This window comes from Lonchura striata, chromosome 30, assembly GCF_046129695.1.
Source record: "Lonchura striata isolate bLonStr1 chromosome 30, bLonStr1.mat, whole genome shotgun sequence".
Classification (NCBI taxonomy): domain Eukaryota; kingdom Metazoa; phylum Chordata; class Aves; order Passeriformes; family Estrildidae; genus Lonchura; species Lonchura striata.
In genome coordinates this window covers 2,063,909-2,079,297 of record NC_134632.1, presented here as the reverse complement: position 1 = coordinate 2,079,297, position 15,389 = coordinate 2,063,909, and the positions used below count along the sequence as shown (strand labels likewise).

Genomic DNA, 15,389 nt, shown 5'->3' with positions numbered 1-15,389 from the left:
AACTCCGAGTTTAATGTGCAGAGTTATATTTAATATCCCAAGATGTAATTTAGCTTTCCTTCCACCCACTCCCCACAGAGAAAACACAACATGTTTGATGGCTCTCAGCACTCCAGCAGCCATTAGTCATTCCAGCTACCTGTTGCATTTAAACAAAGTTGGAATGGCACGAGTGGAAGTTGGAGAGGCTGGAAGGGGCAGTGTGGGACCAGGGTGATGCCACCAGCCCCCAGGACCTGGCTGTCCCTTTTCTCTCTTGTCACCTCCTCAGGCCCTGGAGCCCCTCACCAAGGCAGTGGTGACACTGACCTGACCTTCTGCCACCTCCTGCCAGGCACAGCCACCAGCCTGGCCCTGCCAGGAGCCCAGAGGTTCTTCCTTCTAAACTCTCAGGTTGCTCACGGAAAATTTGGGCATCAGGGAGAGCTCGGGGTGCTTTGCTGCCTGCTGGGATCCCTTCAGCTGTAAAAGCAGCTCCTGGCTGTTCTGAGCACCATGGAACATCCTCCACAGCCAATGGCCCTGGAAGGGCAGCTCCAGGAGGTGGCAGAGCCCAGAGCAGGGTGGTGGTGATCACCTCACTCACACTGGCTGGGTGACTGCCTCCCCAGTGCCACACATCACTCACACCAGCCCAGCAGATGCTTCCAGGCTTCTGTGTCCATTTTCTGCTGCGTTTTTCTCTTGCAGGAGTGTTTGTGAGGATATATTGTTCTGTTTCTGCAGAGCTTTGCAGGGAGCACGCACTCAAGTGATGGATTGGTACAAGAGGTGATGCTGGAGGAGAGCAGCAGCTCTGGGGCTCCAACACACCACGTGAGGCTCCCACCAACTGCTGATCTCATTTTCTCTCAATTGAGGAGCATCAGCAACGTGAGCCTGATTAGCTGAGGGCTGGAAATTGGGCATGGGGGGCTGTGCTGGGTCTCAGAGGTGAGGGCAGGGGGGAGCACAGGGCAGCAGCTGCAGAGGAGGAGGAAGGGTTCCATTAAACCCCAGCCACGGAGATGTTTATTGAGCAAAGCTGCTCAATGGGACTGGATGGAACAGAATTCAAACATTAGAGCCCCACAGCAGCATCCAGCAGCACCATAGAGACAAGAGGGAATGTCCCTTTTGGGGACACAGCACGGAGCAAACCCTGAGGGGCAGCAGGGAGGGCAGAAACAAGCAGAGCCCTTTGCAGCAGGGATTCTGGAAAGGAAGCTGGCTGGCTGGTAAATCCTGGGATGCTGTGCTGGGGGAGAGGTGACTGCACCGTGCAGTCCCTCAGGCAGCTCCTCCAAGCCTGCCATGGCCTCGGGAGTGGTAGCAGAGCAAATGGTACAGATCAGACTGTCCCTGTCACCCCCACAGCCCCAGTTCCTGCAGCAGCAGGCTCTGTGTCCCCAGAGCTCACAGTCAGTGGGCACGGGGGCTGCACAGGGCATGGCAGTGACAGGGAAGCACTGCCAGCCCACTCTCCCACTGTCCCTCTTTGCAGGGGCCGTGTCCAGTGTGCCAGGCCCCGGCCGATGCCTTTGTTGTCACATTTTGGGCCCCCTCACTGCCATTTGGCTGCCATTTGAAACTTCATCAAGTTCTTGATTTGCTGGTGGTGCTCTCCAGGCAGGCAGGAGCTACAGGAATATGCCCTGAAATATTCCTGAGCGAGACGAGTCATTAGGAGCTGTCACTTCAAAGTCTGGCTGCCGTCAACTGGCTCAGCCTGGCAGCAGGAGCTCTGCTCAAACAGCACCGAGCTGGCTCCTGGCGAGGGGAAACATCCATCAGCCTCTCAGCAGATGTTAGAGCCAGGTCAGGACACAGTTCTGGGTGGGGCAGAGCTCCTGCTGCCCCTCAGACGTTCTCTCACGCTGTGGAGGTGGGAAGGGCTGCAGAGCCCCCCTGCAGCAGCACGCCCCAGCCCGTGCATCACTGCAGGTCCCAGGGTCACCAACGTGGCTTTTCAGGCCCTGAGAGCCTCTGCTGTGCAGGGAGTGATGCCAGCAGCAGGGCAGGGCTCAGCTGTGCACCCCCTGCCCACAGGGGGACAGGACCCAGCCCAGGGCAGCACTGCACCCCCAGGGTCTGGGGAGAGGGAAATGAAATCAAGGAGTGCTTGGAACCGTGACCCATCCAGAACAAAGCACAGAATCCCAGAATTGCAGAATATCCCAAGCTGGAAGGGAACCATAGGCATCATCCACTCCAGCCCCTGCCCCTGCACAGGGACACCCCAAAATCCCACACTGTGCATCCCTGGAGCGCTGTCCAAACTCTCCTGGAGCTCTGGCAGCCTCGGGCTGTGCCCATTCCCTGGGGAGCCTGGGCAGTGCCAGCACCCTCTGGGGGAAGAACCTTTCCCAAAATCCAACCTAAATAACCCTGGCACACCTCCAGCCCTTCCCTCAGGTCCTGTCCCTGCTGACAAACCAGGTTGTTTTATTCTCTTGGTAGTGAAAGTAAAAAACACTGATTGTTCCTCTCAGCTGGCCAGGGCTGCACAATGGTATGAAACACCCAGAGAGACCCTGACAGACCCCCCTGCCTCCCTGTGCACAATCCCAGCACCACAGGACAGGTTTCTCCAGGTGGAGGCAGCCAGCCCCAGCTGCTCTGGACATGGCCAAGCCTTGATTTGTTATTCCATACCAGCCACAAGTAATTCCACAGAAGACAGCCCAGGGAATGGGATTGAAAACAAGTTCTCACAGTTTGCTGAGCACTTTCACACTCAGCTCATCACCCAGAGCTCAGTGGCAAAGGCCCCTCTCAAAGCAGAGGGCTGGGAATGCTCAGGAAGGGGATGTTCTAAGAGGAGACATTCAGAGAATCATGGAATCATGGAATGGTTGAGGTTGGGACTTTAAAGCTCATCTCCTTCCACCTCCTGCCATGGGCAGGAACACCTTCCACCTTCCAGGTTGCTCCAAACCCCACCCAGCCAAAGTCTCCCTGGAAGCTAAAGTGAGATTTTTTCTCTGTTGCTGTGCTTCCCCAGTCCTTGAACACTGAGTCCTGCACTATCAGCTCCCACCAGCTTCCTTCTGCCAGCACAGGCTCCCCAGGAACCCCGACAGAGCTGCTCATCTCCTGCACACACTCAGCCATGAAATGGATCCCAGGAAAGTCAGAACAGGAATGCTCCAACTGGCAGTGCCAAAGTTTCAGTTAGACAGCAAAAAAACTTCTTAAAATTTAATTTGCTGCTACCACAGGGCTCCTGCCATGCAAGAGCTTATCAGAATGCAAACTATAAGCTTCAAAGGGGAGGATGAATCAGAAGCTATTTTGAGAGTAATTATATAAGACTATAAAACTCAAACCATCTCATTATTGCACGTTGAGGATGGAGACAACCCTTCATATGGAGACCTCGCAGGGATCCTGTGTTTCCAGTGGCTGATGCATGGCCCAGGAGCAAAAGCAGCCTCATCCCTCCCAGGCAGGCAGAACCTGCTTCCCTGAGCAATGCCAGGGCTTTCCTCAGCATTTGCTGCGTTTCTCCTGGGGATGAGGTTCTGCAGCTGGGAAATGAACTGGAACAGGAGACAACTTCAGCCAAGTGTTGGTCCTTTAACTGTTGCATAATTTAGAGTATCCTGAGTTGGAAGGGACCCAAAAAGGATCATTCAGTCCATCCCCTGCCCTGCACAGACATCCCAAAATCCCACCTTGGGCATCCCTGGAGCGCTGTCCAAACTCTCCTGCAGCTCTGGCAGCCTCGGGCTGTGCCCATTCCCTGGGGAGCCTCAGGGGGAGAAACCTCTCCCAAAATCCAACCTAAACACCCCTGGCACATCCCCAGCTGCTCCCTTGGGTGCTGTCCCTGGTCACAGAGAGCAGAGATTTCTCTGAGAATTCGCTGTCCTGGATAGCAGCTCTCAGCTCGTTAGTGCAAATACTTGCAAATTCCCCAATTTTATAAACTCCAAGTTATAATGAAGGAGGAAATGCTTAAACCATAAATCTGCACATGGAATAAAGTTCTATCCCAACATCCTCAGCCACAGCCTCGAGGCTTTCCCATGTCATGCTGGAGCCTGGGGCACCTCAGAGCTGGGAGAAGATGAGCTCCTGGGACACCCCCGAGCTGTCACCTGCACTGTGCCCTGCCTGCAAGCAGCAAAGAGAGATTTTTTTATACTTGCCTACATATCCAGGCTGCAGATGAAGCTCCCACTGTGTGTCATAGATACATATTATAATATTGGCTTTTTGAAAATATTAAAATGGAGTTTGTAAGTATAATGTTAAAGTAACTTTGTTATATAGTTTTTACTTCTGTTGTTAATTAAGCTTAGGCATAGTAGTGAAACAGCTGATATCAGTGTGCTTGTGTTAAAATGCCTGCTGGGATGGGATAACATCCACTGAACACAGGATGAGGACACCTGCACAGATCTGCCAACCATCAGCACTCGCTGTCTGAAGGCAGTGAGGACCAAGGCTCAAAAGCTGGAGGTGACAAGAATGGACTAAACTGGAGGGGACAAGAATGGACTAAAACCACAACCAAAAAATACACACGCTCTCAAAAGGTGGATCCAAGGAGGATCCAGGCTAAACAATCTTTGGAACATGTGATGTAGTTTGGGGGGAAGTTTACTATGCATGAGGGTCTATGAATATGCAGCAGGCTGATGTAATTAAAAGGTATTTAAGGGGTGTCCCCGAAGATAACAGGGTGCTCTTGGCTGAGTGCCAACCCTAACAACCTTTGCTCTGTGATCCTCGTCTCCCATTGTCCTTTATTAAACTTTTGACATTTTCAGAGCAGAGTGAACGTGTTTTTCCCGTGTGTCTTGGCCCGGAGGAGGCAGCACAGAGCTGCGGGTGATGCCAGCACTGTCCCTGTCCCCTTTGCACCCCGTCCCTGGCTGGGGACTGTCACACCTCATGGGCTGATTAAAGGAGAGCATTAAACAGAGAAAAGACACTGTCAAACCCTTTGCCACCTACTGCTCTTCAGTTCAAGGTTTGGTCCTTCCTTCACCACCAACAGGCAGCAAATGCCCTCAGCCATGGGTGTGAGAGCTGCTTCAGAACCCAGGGGAGTTTAAAAACCAGAGGGAAATCTGAACAGAGTAATTCAGAGGGACATATTAAAGGTGATTTTCAAATGCAGAGTCAACTGTGAGGCACTTCATGTCCCTATGTGAATTTGTAACATAAAAAAGGAAAAATAAATCAACACTTACAAATCACAGAATCACTAAGGTTGGAAAATGCCTCTAAAATCATCTAGTCCAACCAAATGGAAGTGCAGAATACACCAAAGAAAGGGATGTGAGGTAAGATGAGAGTTTGGTGGCCTGGAGCTTGTGCTTTTCCCACTGAAACAGAATGGAGAAAGAGTTAATTGCCCAAAAAGAAGGCAAAAATCCTGAGTAGCTGATGAGCACGGCGTGGCTCTCTGGGCAGGAGGAGCCTCCGGCGCAGCAGCCAGAACAGAGCTCAAAACCCCACTGATGCTGCAGCTCTGCAGGGCTGCAACTGTTGGAAAGGATGGATAAATAGAATTGCCTGGCAAAAGATTCACAATAGTACAGCCAGGATGAAAACAATCCCCCCTACTGGCTGGACAATACCCTTACCTACAGATAGGTCCAAAAGTCAAATGGACTGTTCCATCCAACCCCCAAAATGTACTGTTCATCCCACACCGTAACCCTCCCCTGAAGCATCAAGTGTCTGTGACCCCATTGGCCCAAGTCTTGTTCCAGCCCACCTTGAAGCCCCCGGATAAGGGGCTCCGAGGGGCCAGACGCCCTCTTGGATCTTCCCCTCTCTTGGAACTTCCCCTCTCTTGGAACTTCCACCCTCTCCTGGAGCATCCTCTCCACCCCCGGTCTCTCCCCTCCCTCATCCCCTCAGGCCTTGCCCCATGCTGCGTCTGGCAGCTCCAAGCAGGACCTTTCTCCATCCCTAATAAACCTGATATTGTAAGAACAGCCTTCAGATCCCTCATCTCCATCCATCAAAACCATCCTGGAGCCCAGCCTTCCCTACATGCAACTCCAGATCTGAGTTTCCAACATCCCAGATTCCCTCCTGGACTCTTGCCCATGGACAGCCCTCAGCCCATCCTCAGCTTCACTTCCGCAGGTGGACCTGGAGACAAAACTCCCCTCTCCCACCACCAGCCACCAACCCTGTTGGTGGCTGTGGGCTTCACACGGTGCTGAGGGACATCAGGGACGAGAACAAGCCCCAGTGAAGTGGCTGGGCTGGAGGAGACCCACCACAGGCTCCTGAAGACAAAAATGTTGGTTTTCAGCCATTATTGACCGATTTGGGTTTTCCCTCCAGGCTGCAGATTTGTCACTGAAACTTCTGCTGGCGTGTGCAACCCAAAGGGGAACTTTGTGCTGTCAGAAATGCAGCATTTCTGTTATCAAAAGTGACAAAAAAAGAGAAAAAAAAACTTTTCCAAGCCGAAGGAAACATTCCCTGGTGATTTATGTCACTTTGTGACTTAATCAGCTGCTCTCTAGAGCATTATAAATGTGATAGGAAGAGTTGTCATTGCTTTCTGCCTAACTGATGACAAGCTAATGAACTATTATAAGCCACAGTGAATGCAATTATGGCACAGGGCTTTGTGCTAATCCCATGACATTTTAGCACAATATGCTGGAGCAACATCTGTAAACAAGCCCGTGGTGCTGAACACACACAGTGGCCAGGGCTGGGGTTAAATCCCTGCTGAGCTTCCTCCTCCCCCGGGCTGGGACCCTGCACAGGCTGAGCCCTGTGTGCCAGGGGAGCCTGGCTGAGGCTGCTCTGCACGGGGGAAGCCTCTGATCCAGAGCTGGAGCTGAGCAGAGCCAGGCAGAGAGGAAACCTTGGAAATCCAGACACTTCTGGGATGCAGAGATCCAGCTGCGTTTCAGGATGCAAAACGGAACAAGTAAAAGCTTTTCACTCTCTCTCTGTCTCCCCTGAGCAACCAAAAAACCCTGGAACTTGAAATTTCCTTTTCAAAACTTGATCAAAGCTGTGTCTGCTGTGAGACACCAGCAAGAGCTGCTCTGTGCCCACACTTTCCACCCTGGAGCTGCCACCTCGCTGCCCCTCACTTCCTACAGTGGGATCCGATTTTGGGGAAAGGCTTCCCCGTGTCTCCCTCTCAGATCCTATTTTTGCTCAAAACCCCACTAAAACCAGGCTGCCTTGAAAAGATCTCAGGGTAAAGCTTGGCAGGGAGCAGAACTGGGGTCTCTCCCCATCCCAGTGCTGAAGCCTCCCACCCTGGGATCCAGGCTCCACAAGAGGACACAGTCTGGGGACCCAAAAAGCCTCAGCCAGAGTGGGCAGAAGACCCCAAGCATGGGACAAGAGAGACATGGAAAGCTTCCTAGAGGCTTTCCTGAGTGCCCCCTGCCCAGGACATGGAGCCCCTCCAGCAGCAAGGGCTCCTTGAGCTCCTGAGACATTCTGGATGCATTTATTGCCTGGACCAGTCCCCAAAACTGGAGAACCCAGAACCCAGAACTGCCCTGGCTCCAGGTGCTGCAAAAGCCTGGTGATGCCCAGCCTGGTGCCCTGGAGCTGCCAGCTGGAGCCACCCAGACCCAGAACAGCCACACAAACCCACACCAGTCCCTCTTCCTCTGTGCCTCTCAAGCAGCACAGAAGGGGCAGAGCAGCACTGGCAGACCCGGAGCTGGGCTCAGATGGAGCAGCCAGGAAGGACTCAGCTGCCTGGAGCCCTGGCTGGTACAGGGACCCTGCACTGAAATACAGAGGTTTGGAACAGAGCATTTCTTTGTTCAAGCTGCCCTGAATGAGAAAGGAACTTCCTCCCCATGGCTCTGCTGCTGCCATCAGCAGCTGCTGCTGCTTCCATTAGCTTGGAGCAAAGACAGGGCTCTTGAACCCCTCCAGTGTGCTGCAGTGTGCAGGCTGGGCTGCCTGGTCCTACACATTGATTAAATGGATTCTGAGATGGCCTTTTCCAACAGCTCCTACCACTCCATTGTGAGCCTGCAGCTCACAATTCTTTCAGCATGAGCATTTTGAGCAGAGCCCAGATTCAGAGCTGGGATCAAACAGCTCTGGAGTAAACGCTCAGCAGCATCCAGGAGATGAAGTGCTGCATCTGGAGAGAGAAACTGAGGAGGTGGCACCTCACACTGTGCCACACAACTGTATTCATTTCTTTGCAGCAGCTACGAACGCACAGAAATCAGATTATTACAACACCAGGGGCTAGAATTCCTGGGCAATTATTATTCCAGACGGTCCAGGACCGTGTGCTTCAAGGATGGTTTGAGAGGGCTGGTGTGAAGGGAGCTCCTGGCGTGCTGCCTTCAGGCTTGGCTGCACAGTTTGCTGTGATGTTGTTAAACATGAACCTGCTACAGCACAACAAACTGAACTAAACACAGAGACACCCTCAGCCAGCAGCTGCGGCTCCGCCGCGCAGGGCTCCCCGCAGGAGAACTTTCTTGTTCCCCTCAGGCAGGGAAAATGTACATTTAATAGACAATCACTCCAAAATTCTCCTCCCTGACCCTCCAGGATGCCATTTTGCAAGGTACAAATATAATTAAAGACAATACATGGCAGAGGGACTTAATTGCATCTCTCCCCAACAACTGCCAGGGCGATTGCTCTGTCACGGAGTCCGCTGGATGGAAACACTCTTAGACAAGATCTCTGATTTTCCAACACGCAGATGGGAAGGGAAAATACAGATTGTTGCCTTTGAAAGAGAAATAGAAAATATTAAAGGCAGAAAAATATGCCTATCCATGATGAGATGGAAACCTGGGGGTCCTGAGAAAGAATACTCAATTGTACCTGGAAATGTGAGCAGTGAGAAGAAACAGTTATGAAAAACAAGGGTAGTGGAGGCTATAGTTAAATAAAACAATTGAATCAGACACGATTCCCCGTTGTGGGTCTGGTTTATCCCTGCACAATGAACACGCACACGGGAGAGGATCCGGCTGCCGGGAGCACACGGCGAGTGCAGCAACTCCAGCACAGCCAGGATGCCGAGCAGCAAACACCTGCAAAGGCAGGAGCAGCGAGCACCTCCCGGAGTCACCCCAGGAGCCGCGGGCACCATCGGGCTGTGCCCTGCCTTGAACCAGCTCGAAGCCCACGCTTTGTGCCGGGAGGATTCTGCGAGCGGGGCAAAACCTTCCAACAGCAAAGGCGTCCTGCCGGATTTATTTTCCTTTAAACCATAAGGCTGCGCTTCGTATTATGAAAAGAAAAGGCAAAGAATGATTAAAGTAACTTGAGAAATGCGGGCTTACCAGCGCGGCGGCGGCTCCTCAGCGCGGTCCCTGCTCGAGCATCAATTAGCGGCGGCGGCGATCCCGCTGCTGTTTCTATGGAGTTGGGGATGCTGAGCCCTGACTATGCATGAGGCTGCTGCAGCTGCATGGGAGCAGCTCCGGGGCCGCACGCATCCACAGACAGCGGCAGCCTCCCTGCTCTGCCTCGGCAACGAGGAGCAGCGGCAATTAGGCGGCTGCAAAGCTGCGCCTATGCAGAGCGGTGCTCCCGGGGCTCCCGGGCACGCACACTCCGCTCAGCTCCAGAGGGGCATTTTATTTACCAGGAGCATCACAGAGCATCGCCAGAGGCGGCTGGAGAGCCACGCATCCGCACACAACACGCCAGCAGAGACACATGTCTGGAGACAGGCGATTTAATCCGTTTTTGCCTCGATTTACTCAGCTGGTTTCCAACCCTATTTCAACACGGTTTTACAAACCTTCCTCTGGCAGCAAGGTTTGAACCTGATACCTCCAGGATCCCAACCTGGTTTAGTTGGGCTAAAGAGCAAATGTGCTGCACGTAGCTCTGGTTGGCTCTTTGCTGGGAGGAAAGGCAAGATCCATTTTGCAAGTGCATTGCTCTGTGATAAAAAAGATATTTGCCCCAAGGAGCTGCTCTTCACATGCTGGGCCTCTGGAAACTCAAGCTTCAGTGATTAATATTAGCTTTGCCTGGATGGCTGGGAGCATGTTTACTGTTATATTGACTTAAAATACCCTTGAATGGCAATTCAGAAAAGTGTTATTATGCCTGGTGAGTAAATTCAAGACATGCCCATATTTCACAGGTAGCGGCTGAAGGCATCCCATAACCATGAATGAGGGTGTCATCAGTTCTCAGTAATCTATCAGAAGATAGGTGGGGTTTTTTTTCCTAGAAAATACTCCAGGACCAATTTCTCAATAAAAAAAATGATCTTTCTGCACCAACATTACTGCGATGAAAAATTGCCCAGAAATTCTCCCCTTTTTTCTGCCTGCAGCAAGAACACTTCTGTGCTCGGGTTAACATTTTAATGGTCTTTGCCAAGTGCCAGGAGGGTGTTCAGCGCTGTACAAGCTGTGCTGCCTGCACCAGGACCTTCAAAAAGTGCAGTTCACACAAGGGGCAAAGCAGTAAATGTGCTCTGAATTATTGGGGGTTGGAACACAGGTGAGCTGACACCATGTGCCAGGGAGCAGAGAATATCAGGAGGTCTCTGACTCTGTGCCTTCCCCGCTCTCCTGTTCCCTCCTCTCTCTCCAGCTCTCTCCTCCTGCAGCAGGAAGGCACAGGAGCATTTTGTTGGGATGGATCAGCACGTGAGGGAGGGGTTGAGGAGGGGTCTCACCACGCCGAGATGAGCAGGGTCTGCTGGGGACAACCTGCAGCCCCTCTGCACATCAGCCTCTGCCTCCTGCCCTGGCTCCACTGGGCAGCAAAGCTTTGTACAAAGGGATCACTCAGGCAAAAAAAAAAAAAACAACTTAGGTTGTTTAAAGAAAGCCTCAGCACAGAAGTGCTGAAGGTAAAAATCAAACCCAGAGGTTTTCTCCTGGATGTGCTCTGATCCCAGGATAAATTCCTCCCTGTACCCAGGCACCATCCTTTAAATTAACAACACCAGATCCTGGTTCTAGTCACAGAATCATGGAATCCCAGACTGGTTTTGGGTGGGAAGGAGCTTGAAGATCATCCAGTGCCATCCCTGCCATGGCAGGGACACATTCCATTGCCCCAGGCTGCTCCAAGCCTCAGCCAGCCTGGCCTTGGACACTTCCAGGGATCCAGGGACAGCCACAGCTGCTCTGGGCACCCTCTGCCAGGGCCTCCCCACCCTCCCAGGACAGAATTCCTTCCCAATATCCCATCAAACTCACTCTATTTAGTAACTCTCATCAGCCCTGCAGGATCATTTCAGAACCAGCCAAGCTTCCCCTGTCTCCCCCAGGATCTCCTGGGACAGGCTGGCAGCCTCTGTCCTTGGCCAGGCTCTGTGAACCACGGGGAGCAGCACCCAGCCCAGGGGAACCCCAGAACCCCCCCAGCAGGACATGAAGCCCAGCTCCTGGGCTGCCCAGCACCCCGTGTCCCAGAGCCCAGAGCCTGCTGCAGCTCCACTCCCACGGGCAGAGGGGACAAGCACAGGGGACACATCACTGTCCCCACGGTCCTGGGGGGTGCTGACTCCCCTGCCCCACAGCCAAACACTTCACCTTCAGCACAGCTGCACCTCAAACCCTCTCAGTGACACCCCAGAGCTCTCACTGCCCCTCCAGGGCACAGAAGGGATGAGTCCATCCTCTCAAAGGCCATCACCTGTGGCCAGTGCTGTCCCCAGAGCCCGGGTGGCACTGCCAGCATCCCTGCCCGGCAGCTGAGGCCTGGCAGGGAGCAGAGGGATCAGATGGAGGCAGCTCCAGGGGAGGACTGGCGACAGGCACGACAAAAGGATGCTGCAGCTCGCTCCATCTCGGGCCAGCCAGGAGATCAGTTCTATTCCTGGCACCGCCACAGGCACAGCTCCCCCTCACAGCCCCCCTGACAGCGGCACCAAAACCTCCCTTCCCCAGCCAAACTCCTGATTTTTCTGACTGGTTTGGCTGCGGGCGAGGCAGCAGCCTGCAGTCCTCCTCTGCTGGGTGTGCACAGAGAAATGCTGCAGCTCGGCTGCTCTTCTTGGCTGTGAGGAGGAGATTCAGCTGTTACATAACCAGGGAGTAGAGGTGCATCCACTCCATCCACAGCAGCCCTTTCAGCCACTCAGTCCAGAATGGTTGAAAAAAAAAATTAACACCGCACAGAAACTTACTCTTACATAAACTATACAGTAGTATTGTTATATTCACAGGTTTTTTCCACTCTTGGATGCAGTTCAGGAAGGGTGATGATACCTGGCTCCACACATTCCCTGAGGATACTGCTCCCCATCCACGCATGAAACAGCAGAAAAGACCAAGCTGCCCCTGTGCTGAGCTGTGCAGGAGCACCTTTGGCAGTGCTTCCTTCAACCTGAACTCCAGCAGGACACTCCACAAGCCAAGCTGATCCAGCCAGTACTAAATAGATTTATCCAGGAGGCAACAAACTGCCCGAGAAGCCGGAGACTCCACATGATGATGACAAATGAGGCCAGTTTGACTCCAGCAAATTTGGCGTTTGGCTGCCGGGGCTGTGCTGCCCGCACAGGGACACTCCAGCAGGGCAGGGCTCCTCTGCCCTGCTCCTGACACAGCACCTGCCTGCTGCCATCTGCTCACCTCCACACAGCCCCACCTTCCCCCTGCCTGCTTTGTGAGGATGGCTCTGAACACAGGACTGCAGCCAGACCACAGCAAATCTGCTCCACGTGAGACCTCGGGATAAAATGGACAAAGCATCAGTGCAGATAATTAAATCAACATCCAGACGCTGATGGGGAAGGCATCGTACCTCTGTGACTGTGGTAGTAAACACTTGATGCAAACAGATTTTTTCCCCTTGCTGGAGCAGCTTTACAGGCAGGAACTGAGAAATATTAGTACATGTCAGGCCCAAACTGTGTCCTCTGTGCTGTCTAGACATAAAAATGGGCCCAGTCATGCAGAGCAGAGACAACAGCCCTGGCTGCTCGTGCAGCCAGCCCAGCACAGCTCGCCCGGGGCACTGGGGCTGACCACAGCTCAGAGCACACAGACATTCCCTGTGCTAAAGGCTGATGATGATGATGATGATGATGATGATGATGATGATGATGATGTGATCCCGACATGAACATGAGGTCCTGGACAGGCTGTGCAAACAAATGCAGACCTGTCATATCTATACAGAACAAGAGCAGTGAGGAGTATTTCTGCTGCAGACTCAGGAAAATGTTCATTTTGGTGCAAGGTAAAGAATTCCAAATCGATGCAATAAGTTTGCAAGCTGTTTGCTCTATTTGCAATAGCTGCATGGGATGTGATGTGTAAGGACACAACCGGCCATGGTAAGAGGCCTCCAGAACAGGCAGCTTTAAAACAAACTCATTTGAAGAAGAGAATTAAGTTACAGGCAAAGTGGGATGTGGAGGGAGGGTGTTTGCCTGGAGCTATCAGCAAAGCCGTGCTGGAAGCACCACTGCAAACCAAGGGCTGGCAGAATCCTGGTGCCCTGTGCCCTGGGGGTGCCAGCTGCATCCCAGCATGAGATCCTGGCAGAGAGGGGAAGGAGAGAGGGAGGGAAGGTGACACAGAAAGCCCTGGACAGGGATTGATGGGCAGCTGTGCCGCACGGGGGCTCTGCACAGTGTGCTCAGCAGAGGAGGAGAGTTTGTGAAAATTCATGGTGTAAAAACGCTGGAATTCCACAGATCCTTGCCTTAGAGGAAACTTAGGAACCTTAGAAGAAACCCTCTATGAAAATGTTGGAATACACAAACAAACAACTTTGAGCAGGTTACTAACAATTCTAAAAGCTGTGAGATTTGGGGTGTTGCTCCTCAGCACATGAGCCTGGGTTCCAACTGCCCCTGCCAATGTCATCTGAAGTGGCAGCAGGAGATCTCTCTGGAGTGAGCAGCTGGGAGAATAGGTGTTGGGAAAATTCCCCACTTTGCAACACGGAGCTGTCCCTTTGCTCCTGGAGCAGAATTCCTGCTCCTGACTCATCCCTGACACACCAGAGTCCCTCCCTGGCTCTACAGCCCGACCAGGAACAACTCAGGCAATCCTTAGGGAAGGTAGAACACACACATGGAAGTACACCAAGGTCCCTTCCTGATGAACAGAAATCCACGCAGTCCGTGTGATTCCCTCCATTTCTCCAACACCAATCAGTTCCTGCCATCCCAGCGGCTCAAGCAGGCTCTCTACTGCTTTTTGTTGGTTTGCTCTTGTTTCATACAGGACAGGAGTCTGTGTTTTTGGAAAAGGATCTTTCACAGGAACTTTATCTCAGGAACTTTATCCTGGCTGTCCCCCCGTGCAGCCATCAACAGGTGAGGCAGGACTTGACCCAAAACTTCACCGTGGAACATGTGGGAAGGGAAGGAACCCTCCCAGAGGGTCTAACACGGGTCTCCCAAACCTTTTCCTCCCCTGTAGGGCACGGATGCCCCTCCTGCCTTCCACGAGCATCCTCCGGCAGACGGGAGCAGGGGCCGTACCTGGCTCGGAGATAATCAGGCTCTGGTCAGAAGGCAGCAGGAGGAACTCCCTGCAGGTGTCCAGGTCCAAGCCGGGCAGGCTTTTCTTCTGGCACAGCTCGGTGAGGATGCTGATGGCCCTGCGACAGCGGCCATCCTCCCTGGGAGCGCTCATGGCCCCCCGCGCATCCTCCGCTGCCTCCGCTCTTTGGGAAAGTCTCAGTGGGAGGAGAGGCTGGGCTCGGCGCTCGGCACGGGAGCGGCTTCGCTCCGGTCCCACGCGCGGCCGCGGCAGCGCCCGCCGGGACACGCGGCGCCGCCCGCAGCCCGAGCCCGCAGCCCCCGGCGCTCCCGGAGCCTCATGGCCTCTGAGATCACAGCTCTGCTCGCTGCCAAGGCTGCTCCCGGCAAAGAACCTCCTACCAAACTCCGATCCGTGCCCTCCGCACGAGACGCGGGGAAGCTGCAGCCCAGAGCATTCCTTTTAACCCTTTCGCTGCTGCCCTCTCTGCGGGCGCGGAGTTGGGCGTCCCAACCCTGGATTTTGGCAATGAAAACGAGCGGTGAAACCTCCAGGCTGAGACACAGCGGAGAGGAGGAACCGGAGCGCTCCCACAAACACCGCACAAACTCCTCACAACTGCCAAAGGCGCAGAAGAAAAGCTGCGGGTTTTATTGATCTGTTTGTGCTGTCCTGCCACAGCAGGCTGCAGGTGGCAATAGAGATTGAGAATGCCATTCTAGTTCATAATTAGGTTTTTTTCCCTTTTACTTTCCGTAGTATTTTTTTTTTTATTCCTGTTGCAATTTAGCAGGCAGGTCATGCCACGCGACAGAGCATATATTTGACAGGCAATTGTGGAGCAGGCAATTAAAATTATGTACAGCAGGATGACTTCTTGCAGCTTGTACAAACCTAATGAGCATTGTGGAGAGCCAGGGCTGAGGCTGCACAGGTCCCTCAGCCCCACAGCACAGCAAGGCGTGCTCAGATGGTGTTTGTGCTTTTGTTAATGACCTGCTG

General features: G+C 53.1%; 1 protein-coding gene across 5 annotated transcripts in view; it reads right to left on the bottom strand.

Annotated features, from left to right (window-relative positions):
* SYT6 (synaptotagmin 6) overlaps positions 1-14,794 on the bottom strand; it is a 37,070-nt gene extending 22,276 nt beyond the window's left edge. For 2 of the 5 annotated variants that reach the window (XM_021535298.3, XM_021535297.3), the window contains exon 1: positions 14,387-14,794. In XM_021535298.3, the coding sequence (XP_021390973.1) occupies positions 14,387-14,540 (154 nt within the window). In that variant the 5' untranslated portion in view covers positions 14,541-14,794. Of the gene's footprint in view, positions 1-9,254; positions 9,759-14,386 lie in introns of those variants that run through there. The other 3 variants (XM_021535299.3, XM_021535301.3, XM_021535300.2) reach the window with 2 other exon arrangements.
* Positions 14,795-15,389: the final 595 nt, after the last annotated feature.